We start from the raw sequence: 12,031 nt of genomic DNA on the forward strand, positions 1-12,031 counted from the left end.
ATTTTAGCAGGAAAATAGAACCTGTGGGGAAGCACATGACCCACCAGTGATTGCTTTGTTTCTGGAAAACACGCTTCTGGCTTCATTTGCTGCCTCTAGGCTAATTTTACAGCTTTTCAGTCAATACACCTAATGTATTTAATTTGGAACACAGAGATTACCTGGTTTTATTTGTGATTTTACTAGTCTTTGGTCCATTAACAGTTCTTCTTATGATACACCTATTTATAACATACAGGGGCAGTTGCTGAGATTTTAATTGTATCTGAAAGTACCTATACCATATGCCTCTTGTGATTAATCATAACCCATCTGCTGCTTTTATTAGTTCCTCAAAACAAAGGAACTGGTGGGTTAGTGCTCTTCCCAGAGCCAAAGAAAGCAGAGAAAATGCCTTTTACATTTCAGGTCCTATTTTTAAGTCTGCTCAGCTGCTTACATAGATTAAGTAATCAACACAGGCTGCTTGTCATCAATAAATGCATCACAGGAGATCAGCTGGAAGATAAAGGGCAGCTTGTGTCTGAGAACTAAAAATAAGAAGTTGCACAGACAACAACTGCATGGCTTACAAGAAAAATACCACCTGATATGTTGCCTTTTGGACTAACCAGATGATGCAGGTGGGACATCCTCACACCCGCTCTCACGAAAGCCTTCAAGGTGGCTCTGGGGCATTTGGGATCACAGAATCACAGAATTGTAGGGGTTGGAAGGGACCTCTAGAGATCATCAAGTCCAACCCCCCTGCCAAAGCAGGCTCCCTACACCACGTCACACAGGTAGGCGTCCAGACAGGTCTTGAATATCTCCAGAGAAGGAGACTCCACCACCTCCCTGGGCAGCCTGTTCCAGTGCTCCGTCACCCTCACTGTAAAGAAGTTCTTGCGCACATTCGTGCGGAACTTCCTATGCTGTAGTTTCATCCCATTACCCCTAGAATCCATGCCTTGTGTATGATGGCTGCTGCAGCCCTGAATATGTCACTTCTACACAGCACAGCAATACACAAAATCATAGATTCATTTGACTTGGAAGGGACCTCCGGTGGCGCAGTGGTAGAAGTGCCGCTTGCAACACCGGAGGCCCGGGTTTGAATCCCCCCTGTGGCGCAAGTGGTAGAAGCACTGCTCTGCTACACACGAGGCTTGAATCCCGGGGACTGGACTCGATGTTCTCTAAGGTCCCTTCCAGCCCGCACGAGACTGTGAGACCTGTGTGTTCCTGGTGATAACTAAGTAGTAAAAATCAGGTGAAAGGTGATTTCATGTTTCTGAAGCCACAGTGCCTTTCCATTCTGAGGGACTTGTTATTTATCTCTTATGTTCTTACTATACCTGACTATGTAAAATTCACGTACAGAATTAGAAGCGACCACAACAAAAACTGCCACATATAAACCAATTTATTACATTTTGGCAAAGTCCACAAAGCGCGAGCAAGGATCTTTTGCTCACTCTATTAAAACATTCTTTTTCTTTATACAGATTTGTAAACATAATAAACAGCACAAACTGTTAGTACAGGCATTCCAGGATTCTGACATTTTCCTCTGTCAATATAAAAACAACAACGGGAACCCAACAAACCAAAGAACTTCTTTCACAAGGTATCTATGAGAAGCAGCGTATGCATTTTGTATCATGCCGATTTTAAGCAGCATTGATAACACTATTCGTTATTAATATTTTTAGCAAAATTGATAGTGGTGTTATGAATAGGGGGTGTCTTTTTCATAATAACACCTGATTTTTTTTGTTGGAAATTGAAACCGTGGTTTCATACAGGCAAAGTAGTAAATCAAATTCTGCAATAGAAGAGCTGCTGTAAACAGAGCGATATTTGCTATATGTATCTGATAAATAAGGATGCAGCAAATTCTTGATCTTGATAATACATGGTTATCTAAACCATTCTCAACAACTCTTAATATGCGTTCAGGTTGTTCAACCAGCACCTCTCTGCCACCCATAGACCTCTGCTATGACTGCTGTTTTATTTGTACTTTTCTCTCTCTCAAAGTGCTTTAATTCAGACATAACCTGATCCATCAAGTGAACGTAGATCTATTTGATTAAGAGCAGTTTTGCAATTCTTAAGTCCTAGGAACATCAATCCACCTGCTAAATTCACCAAAGGATTGCAATATGTGCACTGTTACCTCATAACCTTCAATAGAGGGCATTTGTGTTTAGATCTGACAAGAACTGCTTTTCTTCAAAGCAATCTACTAGCACTAAAATAATGCAGACAATTATGATGTTACTGGCTACAGCTTAAAGAACAACGCTTCTATTGTTAAAAAACAACTGATTGCAACAGTTTGCTGCCAGTTTTGAAGTCATAATTATAGCAACCTCAGGACAAAAAACTACCTTCCCAATGTAAAAAGATAAATGATTTAAAAAAAAAAGAAAAACCTTTCAAGTCTTCCCTGTGCATAAGGAAAATATAAATTTTGCATATCACCCTTCAAGTTACTGATGAAACAGAAGGTGGTGATTTTTGCACTTGTATGCAACCAGCTGTTTTAAACTGTATAAAATACTGCATTTTAGGCCACGCGTAGATCAGCAGATCCATACATGATGAGTTCAGGTAAGTCTCACTACCTGAACTAAGGAAACTGAGGAACTGCTTGTAAGATTTCTGCACCATCAAATACACAGATGAAAGATGAACAGCACAGCTGACTCATCCATGTTACGGTGTGCAGTCATCACCAACAATTCCCTACCTAAGAGATTCAGTACTAGGAATAGCATCAAGTATTCCTACTGCAAAATAAAAGTGAAGCCCTCAGATCCTGGTAAAAAACTTGATCAAGTCTGTAAAAGTTTAAGACACTTTTTGTGACTTCTTCAGTCAAGCTCTTCTCTGCCCAAATGAAGGGGATCCCTACTATCGTATTAAAGCCAGTTTCTGATGGAACTAAAATGCATCAAAGAATACTCCACCAATCTAAACAAATCCATTATTTTGAAGTCTTTAACTCTTCCGTGATCATGAATGTGTCCAAGAAATAATGTAACAGAAACCTTTCTAGTAACCTTAATTCTTTAGTATATTGCAGATTAACCATTTGCTGCTGAGCGTTTTCACTGTGGCATGAGATGAAGTTCTATGAAAAGAAAAACAAACCAACCAACTGACAGAAAAAGAGTTCTGACCTACACAGTCACCATTTTAGAGATTTCACAAAAATGATTAATATCAACAAGTTCCCAAGTACTGTGGTGGTCAGAATTTTTTGTTGCTCTGTTTCAAATCACGAGGTGTTTATGATTCCCAGCAAAGCCTCATATATCTTCATATTTTTATCCATTCCAGGTAGTTTTACTTTCTAGTCCATCTAAGAATTGTCTGGAGCCCAACATATCAAGATGCCACTGTTACCAATGTGGATTTTTTAATACTAGCTGCCATTTTCTGTAGTTGCATCTGTTAGAAGTTTTACAGAATTGTAATGTTCTCCTAATCCATAAGCATGTCTCATATACCTGAAAAAAGTTAGAAAACAAATATTTAGTTTAACTAAAATATACTGCATGTCAAACACTAACAGCACAGTCTGAATAAGTTCATGTTTTAGCACAGACAAATAAATGATCATTAAAAAAACAGCAACAGAGTATTAATAAAGGCGGGTTTTAATGTTGGTGACTTACAGACACAGACTGACATAAGCTCTGAATGATAAAGTTTTATTATGTTTGTAAGAATTTTAAGAATGGATAAAATTACATACTTACACAAGTATTATTGGTTTGCCTGAATATTCTTCACCAACAACAATAGAAGGGGAATCCATCTGCACTACCTCAATAGGTGTTTGCAGAATGTGTGACAAAGCCCTTAGCTGTAAGGCAAAAAAAACCCCACACCATTCAGCAATACAATTAAATCCAAGTGGGAAACAGGCTTGCTATTTCATTCTATCAAACATGAGTTTAATTATAATGTTTCAGACTTCGTTAGAAACTAAGTTTTATTAAAAAGCAAAATAGCTACATTGCCTTATTTATTGTCTTAATAGAAACAGACAACACTGTGCTAGCTACAGTAATAACTAGTCTTACAGAAAGCAGTAAAAAAAAAAAAAGGCCATAAACTAAGACCTCAAAGCTTATTACAAAAATCCAACACAGCTTCATTACAGTTAGCTCTGTTACCATAGAATCATAGAAACATTGAGGTTGGAAAAGACCTCCAAGATCATCTAGTCCAGCTGTTATAGAATCATTGAATTGCTTAGGTTGAAAAAGACCTTAAGATCAACAAGTCCAACCACAACCTAACCATCCTACCCTAACTCTAACAACCCTCCGCTAAATCATGTCCCTGAGCACCACATGCAAACTGTTTTTAAACACATCCAGGGATGGTGACTCAACCATCTCCCTAAGGAGCCTATTCCAGTGCTTACAATCCTTTCTGTAAAGAAGTTTTTCCTGATATCCAACCTAAAGTTAACCTGACACAACTTGAAGCCATTTCCCCTTGTCCTGTCACCCGTCACCAATAAGAAGCGACCAGCCTTGCTCTTGTTGTCAGCACCTTTCAGGTATTGGAAGAGAGCAATCAGGTCTCCCCTCAGCTTCCTTTTCCCCAGACTGAACAGCCCCAGTTCCTTCAGTCTCTCCTCGTAGACCATATTCTCCAAGCCCTTCACAAGCCTTGTTGCCCTTCTTTGGACCTGCTCCTGCACCTCCATGTTCTGTCTGTACTGAGGTGCCCAAAACTGATCACACTACACTTACCACCAGCTTGCACAAGAAAATGCTTTCTTCCCCTTAAGACCTAGTCTTCCCCTAACCCTACTGTGATTCTTTCTAACAACATTTTAAGCTACTGAATTCTTTACCTGTTACATTGTCAAACCAAACATCAGAAGACCAACAAAAATGCTGGCATGGGGAAAATTATAACCACAGAAGAAAATTACGAATCTGTTTCCCTGTGCCTACAGGCACAGTTTCCTACCTAAGAAGTCCTTTTTTGAAGATACCTCGATACTATGAACTGAGTGAATATAATACTTACTTCCAGTTGGCCACCCCATGCAGCCGTATTTGCTATATCATCACAGTATTTTTCAAATTCTTCTGTGGAGAACGAAAAAAAGACAACTATTAGTAGTCCTCTCCTCTGAGAACAAGCAATAGAGGAAAAATAATGGTTGTACAGTGAACAACTGGAACCTAAACAGTCCAAACACAGGAAAATATATACGGTCACAGAATCACAGAATGACCTGGGTTGGAAGGGAACTCAAGGATCATGAAGTTCCAACCCTCTGCCTGGCAGGGCCACCAAACAGTCCCTGAAGGTAAAACAAAAAGAAAAGCAACAGAGGACAGAAAAAAAAGGAAAAGCGTAACTTGTTTTGGAAAGAAAAATGAAGACTGAAAACAGGAATAAGGAAAGGTGCGGGGGAAAAAAGAAGTTTACATTTTCAGCTTTTTATTCCAGGAACTGTTAGTAACAAAAAGCATGAAATTGCATATGTGTTTCAAAACTTCTTGTTGTGAGAGTCTAGAATAGAATATGAAAGCAGGTATTATGCTTAACTCTTATGTGAGTCTGATAAGGTTTTAGTATCTTGTAACTGCATGTAGTTCAGCTGTTGTTTTTTAAATTCCAGATTAGCCAAACAGCTGTTAACTTCTACAGCACTTAGAACACAGAAGAACCAATAAACTAATGAAGTTCAGGAACAAATATATAACAAGTTAGTCACATCTCAGCTGTAACTGACGGCAAGAATTCTCAGAAATAACTATAATGTTTTCTAAAGTCTTTTATGCTACAACTCTTACCTTTGCTATACATGTCTCCAGTATTGGGGTTTGTAAGAAACGGCAGGAAGTCGTCGAAGTGACTTTGAATATATTTCGCTGTTTGATTTCTCAAAGTTGCAACAGTCCAGGAATTGTGGTGATCTTTGAGCTGATCTTCAATAGCTCTGTACATGCAATGGCCATCTGAAGGAATCTGTTTAATCTCCAAGTGCCTTGCTGCCAACAAGGAGGCAAGCTTCTGACTTTCAAGATGCCTTGCTCCTGTTAAATTTTCTATCTCAGCTTCAGCTATTCGTTCTTCTCTTTCTTTCTCCAAGGCAGCTTTTTTTTCCTTTGATTGTAAACATAAATTGTATCAAGTATTAGACTTCAGGATATGTCTGTACAGCTCTTCACTTAGTAGTTGTAACTCTTTTAATTGAAATGTTTTCTCAGTACATTGAAGTTTATGAAACTCCAAACTCACGAATTTACAAGAACTTTATTATTAAGGTTCTTTCGTTGAATCTGTGATGTTCTATTACTTTCATCCTTTCCACATATCCCCGTGTTATTTTACTTTATTTCTTTATTACTGCTTGCAGTGAAATTGTTACAAAACGGTTTGGTTTTGATAATTTGTTTTCTTTTTTCCCTGTCTTCTCTCTCCTGATCTATTCAGACTTCCAGCTGAATGTAAAGAAGTGCAGCTATTTTAAATACGCTTACATATGTCTACATAGCAACTTCACAATTTTTCAAGGCACCCAGTAGGTGCAAAATCGATACTGAATTAGCCAGGTAACGCCCCCTGTAAAATCATTACTAGTTACTACAGTTTATTTTAAACGAAAGGAACTTAATTATTTGTAAAATGTTCTGATGTTACATCATACCCGTCTCTTCTGTGCTTTTGATATTCGAGGATGCTGAATCTGCTGCTCCCGTCCCTCAAGCTCGAAATTTGCAACCCCATCAGCTATAGAATCTATCTGAAAAGAGAAAAAGAAGTGTTAAAAGTTCTTATTAGTATAAATAACTGAGATGAGCATCTCCTAAAACAACTTCAAGCTGTTTCAAGGTGCTCTCAGTATATATTTACAATGTCTTTACACAAAGATCAGCATAGCACAAAGCCTCTCAAAGCTCACAGTCCAGCATTTCACATCCCAACCCATCCGATTACCTTCTTCCTTTGATCTCAAAATAAAAATGGTTGTGAATTGCACAACCCTACATGTTTTCTTACAAGCTTCAACACTGAAGCTTGAACACAGCTCACTGGCTGCAGGGGAGTTTTCCTCACCTTACCTGCAGATACAGGTTAAGCTGAAGCAGCAAGAGAGCTGTTACCAAGTTCTGTGCTAGTCAAAGCAGAAGGCTCCACCCTTGTTAACAAAGACTAAGTAGTAATGGGAAGAGACAAAGAACTGACATTTCTAAGACAGAACGTCTTACTTCCTCCTTAAGTTAAGAATCAGAAAACATTTGGATCCAGAAGGCACAGCAGGGACAGGTTTTTATTTGTTTTACAAGAATTACATAGCAAAAAGATGCAGAGTTAGGAAATCATTGAAGGAGACAGATAAGCAAGGAGAACAGCATCAGTCACAGATAACCATGTTGTGCCAATGTTGTGCCAATTTAGCTGCGAGCTGTACTGCCATTTAGATAGAAGAAAGTATATGAACAGGTCTGCTTGTACCAACTGCATTTAAACTCAAGTGCATGCTAGAATTAAGGGTTCGTTTCAGTACTAGATATTTAAGTCTGTGGAATGTGAATTGGTTGCAATGGGAGTTTCAGTCACTTTATTTAGTGATTGCTAAAACATAGGTTAATTTTTATAAATTATTGAATTGAATGCTTGTATGTAGTTTACTCATCAGTATTTCCTGCAGTTAAACCGGAATAATACTAAGCCTCTGTCAAAAATTAAGTGGTTTGCCACCAAACAATGCACTGGAAACACTGAAGTACACTGCCAACATGGCCTAATAGTAGCACTTAAATCACAGAATCACAGAATTGTAGGAGTTGGAAGGGACCTCTAGAGATCATCGAGTCCAACCCCCCTGCCAAAGCAGGCTCCCTACACTAGGTAGGCATCCAGGCGGGTCATGAATATCTCCAGAGAAGGAGACTCCACCACCTCCCTGGGCAGCCTGTTCCAGTGCTCCGTCACCCTCACTGTAAGGAAGTTCTTCCGCACATTCATACAGAATTTCCTATGCTGTACTTTCATCCCATTACCCCTAGTCTTATCCCCATGCACTACTGAAAAGAGACCAGACTCACGACTATGGCTCCCACACCTCAGGTATTTATAAACCTGGATCAAGTCCCCTCTCAGCCTTCTTTTCTCAAGGCTAAACAGACCCAGTACCCTAAGTCTCTCCTCATAGGGGAGATGCTCCAGGCCCTTCACCATCTTAGTGGCCCTCCGCTGGACTCTTTCCAAGAGATCCCTGTCTTTTTTGTACTGGGGAGCCCAGAACTGGACACAATATTCCAGATGAGGCCTCACCAGGGCAGAGTAGAGGGGGAGGATCACATCCTTCAACCTGCTGGACACGCTCTTTTTAATACATCCCAGTAAAGTCAGAACTCTCATGACTACAGAAAATGTATTTGCAAAAGAAGAATGTCACCTGCACTGTTGCCAGAATTGCAAGGCCAATCAAAAGACACTTTTCAATTGCCTACTGAGGTCCACCAGTCCAATACTCAAGTAGCCTACTACTTATGGTAATCAGAATGACAATATAATATGTACTTTTATAGTCCTTGTTATTTATTAATAAGACTGAGCTATTAACTCAGCCTTAAGAGCAAAACCAAATACTGTTCACCAGTAAGAACACATCTAAGTGCTTCTTCCAGTAATGTTTGCTCAATCAGCATCAAAGATTACAGAAGCTACTGCAAGGAAATACTGCGAGGAAAAGGAGAAATGCTTTAAAAAACTATTGCACATTAGTCAATCTTTTAAAAAGTTAAAGAAGTCTGAACACAAATTGCATGCATGCAACTTCAGCTGACGTTAAGGAATATACCTTATTCTGCTCAGGCATAGCTTCCTTCAGCTGCTTTAATTCCTCCTTGTGCTTCTGTTCAAGTTCTGCCTCTAGTTTGGCGACTTCTTCAGCCAGCTGTTTTCGCCTCTTTTTATCATTCTTGGGAACAGCATTTTTCATGCCTTGAATTTTTGCTGTTAAATAAGCAGTGTGACAAAACATTACAGCAACTCTAGAGTCATGGCCTAAAGGACTGCTAGCTATAAATAAAAAAATTACATATCTCAAGATATCAGAATGCTTTAACAGTTCAGATATCAGGTTGCAGATCACACTTTCCACGTTTTAAATTACATATATATTTCTTAACAGTTGAAATCATGGCATCTGAAATGTATTATGGTACTTTTATATAAAAAAGAACGGGTACTCAAGAAGGAATAATTCAAGCAGGCTCCCCTGTTGTGTGCAGGGCTGCCACCCAGCAGACCGGGGTGCCCAGGGCCGCATCCAACCTGGTGGTCCAGGGATGGGGCACCCACAGCTTCTTTGGGCAGCTGTGGCAGAACATCACCACCCTCTCAGTGACAAACTTTCCCCTCACAATCAATCTGAATCTCCCCTCTTTTAGTTCAAAAGCACTTTTTGTTCTATCAGTATCGACCTGCATAAAAAGTCAGTCTCCCCCTTGTTTATAAGCTCCCATCAAGTACTGGAAGGCTACAAGATCTCTCTGGAGCTTTCTCCAAGGTAAACAAGCCCAGCTCCCTCAGCCTTTCCTCACAGAAGAAGAGCAACAGCCCTATATCATCTTAGTGGCCCTCCTGTGGTCCTGCTCCAATAGTTCCACATCTTGCTGCGCTGGGATCTCCAGACCTGGACACAGTACTCCAGATGTGGCCCCACAAGGGCAGAGCAGAGGGGGACAATCCCCTCCCCATCCCTGCTGGCCAGCCCTCTTGTGGTGCAGCGCAGGATGCAATTGGCCTTCCGAGCTGCAATAGCACACTGCAGTCACCGCCGTCACCGCGGCCGGACGGGCGTGAGCGATGAGACGCGGCCATGCGGGCACCCGGGTCCCTTCGGCAAACGCTTCTGCAGTGCCTCAGAAAAGAGCATCTCCCTTTACAACGCCAGGCCCCCACCGCTGCAGTCCCTTCGGCCTCTCTCGCTGCAGGTCGCCCCACAAGCCGCCCGAGCGGGCAGGCCGTTCCCTCCTGCTCTCGAACCCGGCCCGCCTCACCTTGCAGCTCGCGCTTCTCCCTACGCTGCCGCTTCACGAGCTGCTGCAGCGGCCCGCCGGCCTCCGCCTCCTCGTCCTCGGAGCCCTCCATGGGCTCCCGCAGGCCCGCGCCCACCGGACGCCCTCAGCCCGACCCCGGCGGGAGCCGCGTGCTTCCGGCAGCGCCGCCCGGCCCCGCCCTCTGCCCGCGTCTGGTTGTGGGCCTGAGAGTTATGCCTCCTATCTGTGTCCATGAGAACTACAGCAGATAGAGCACAGCAGATAATAGTGCTGTTTGATAGAGCAAGCTCTCGGCCACAAAATGGTATTTTTCAGCAGAGCTGCCGCTATTAGCTGTACATTTTCACCCGCAGAGTACAGCGGCCTGCACGCTGTTGCATTAAGATGTGCTCCAGTGGAATACCAATGTAATCCTCAGGTCACACATATTTGAACACCCCTCAAAGGAACTGAAGTCAGTGTTGGATTGGAGGGTATTAGACCCTCCATTAAGCGTGAGAGAGTCTTTCATCCAAGACTCTTGCATAGGTGTGGAGCCCTCAGTACAAAAAAGACATAGAGATTTTGGAAAGGGTCCAGAGGAGGGCCATGAAGATGATCAGGGGCTGGAGCACCTCCCCTATGAGGACAGGGTGAGGGAGTTGGGCTTGTTCAGCCTGGAGAAGAGAAGGTTGCGGGGTGACCTCATTGCAGCCTTTCAATACCTGAAGGGAACTTACACCCAGGAGGGGAGTAAACACTTCGAAAGGGCTGACAATAACAGGACACGGGGAAATGGCTTTAAGTTAAAAGAGGGAAGATTTAGGTTGGATGTTAGGGGAAAGTTCTTCACTAGGAGAGTGGTTAGGCCCTGGAACAGGCTGCCCAAGGAGGTTGTGGATGCCCCGTCCTTGGAGGTGTTCAAGGCCAGGTTGGACGGGGCCCTGGGCAACCTGATCTAGTAAATGTGTATGTTTGGTGGCCCTGCCAGGCAGGGGGGTTGGAACTACATGATCCTTGAGGTCCCTTCCAACCCGGGACATTCTGTGATTCTGTGATTCTGTGATCTGTGATTCTGTGAGAGAACAAATTCTTTTGCTGCCATGCAACAGAATAAATGAGAATTACTAAGATCATTGCCATGGCTAGCAGGCTTAATTCCAGCTTCTCAAGGCCTCAATCCTGACCTGTTAGGTTGGTTATCAACCTGTTGTGATAACCTGATCTTTGAACTGGTGGTTGGTACCAGACAACTATTGTGGAGTGTAATGTGGGATAGCAACAAAGACCTTGAAAATACCTGAACAGGTTGAAAATAGAAGATTCAAAAGTGTGAATGAATCATTGAAAAAACACATCAGAAGCTATGAGAAAGACTCCTCAGAACATGCCAAAGGAAAGCAGCTGCAGTAGCTAAGCAAGAGAAAAACAACCAGACAACAGAAGGCTGAGACCTGAGAAAGTAAGGCTCTCTGTGATCACAAAGCATACTTATAGCTTTGGGGGCAGAGGGCAAAGTCTGCAATCTGTCTAGAAAACATGTTTCAAAGGGACTAAATTCTGAATTTGAGGAAACTGTCGTCATGGGATCTGCAGTCATGATGTCTCTGTGGGATTGCCAGGGCTGTATATGTGCCACTGCTCTCCCTGTCTGTGCCAAGGGCCCTGATGTTCCCTACCTGTTTGCTCCAGGATCCCTGGCTCCTCAAGGATGTTTATAGGACCATGTACATCAGGATTATGTACATGCATTTTCACCCCACCCTCCAAAACAAAAATCTATGCCTTTTTCCTCTCTAACACATAAATCAAATGCTTAAATAAAGCCTTACTGTGTCTAAGCTCAGTTTGGCTAATTGCAATTTGTGGGCAGAAAGAGTAGTTTAACAATAAGCTCATAATAAATTCTATTGACTAGAAGCTGAAATGAAAATAAATAAATAAATAAAAATAAAAGGAGAGAACTAAAATCTGAGGTAACTAATTGTGCTAATTGTGGAGCACTTTAGGGT

The 12,031-nt window shown here is 41.8% G+C and overlaps 1 protein-coding gene across 2 annotated transcripts; it reads right to left on the reverse strand.

Moving 5' to 3' along the window:
* Positions 1–1,387: 1,387 nt before the first annotated feature.
* Positions 1,388–10,187, reverse strand: OTUD6B (OTU deubiquitinase 6B). Of its 2 annotated transcripts, none has more exons than XM_015855967.3 (7): positions 10,041–10,187; positions 8,837–8,991; positions 6,677–6,772; positions 5,820–6,132; positions 5,044–5,102; positions 3,753–3,859; positions 1,388–3,500 (listed from the first exon to the last, which is right to left on the reverse strand). In XM_015855967.3, the coding sequence occupies exons 1-7, from the start codon at positions 10,129–10,131 to the stop codon at positions 3,416–3,418; spliced, it is 906 nt and encodes a 301-aa protein (XP_015711453.2). In that variant the 5' UTR covers positions 10,132–10,187; the 3' UTR covers positions 1,388–3,415. The 2 variants fall into 2 exon arrangements, with proteins under 2 accessions (XP_015711453.2, XP_015711452.2); XM_015855966.3 differs by having other exon boundaries at positions 5,044–5,105.
* Between the last annotated feature and the right edge of the window lie 1,844 nt (positions 10,188–12,031).

This window comes from Coturnix japonica, chromosome 2, assembly GCF_054131305.1.
Source record: "Coturnix japonica strain WE chromosome 2, WE-NBRP24, whole genome shotgun sequence".
In the NCBI taxonomy this organism is placed as follows: Eukaryota; Metazoa; Chordata; class Aves; order Galliformes; family Phasianidae; genus Coturnix; species Coturnix japonica.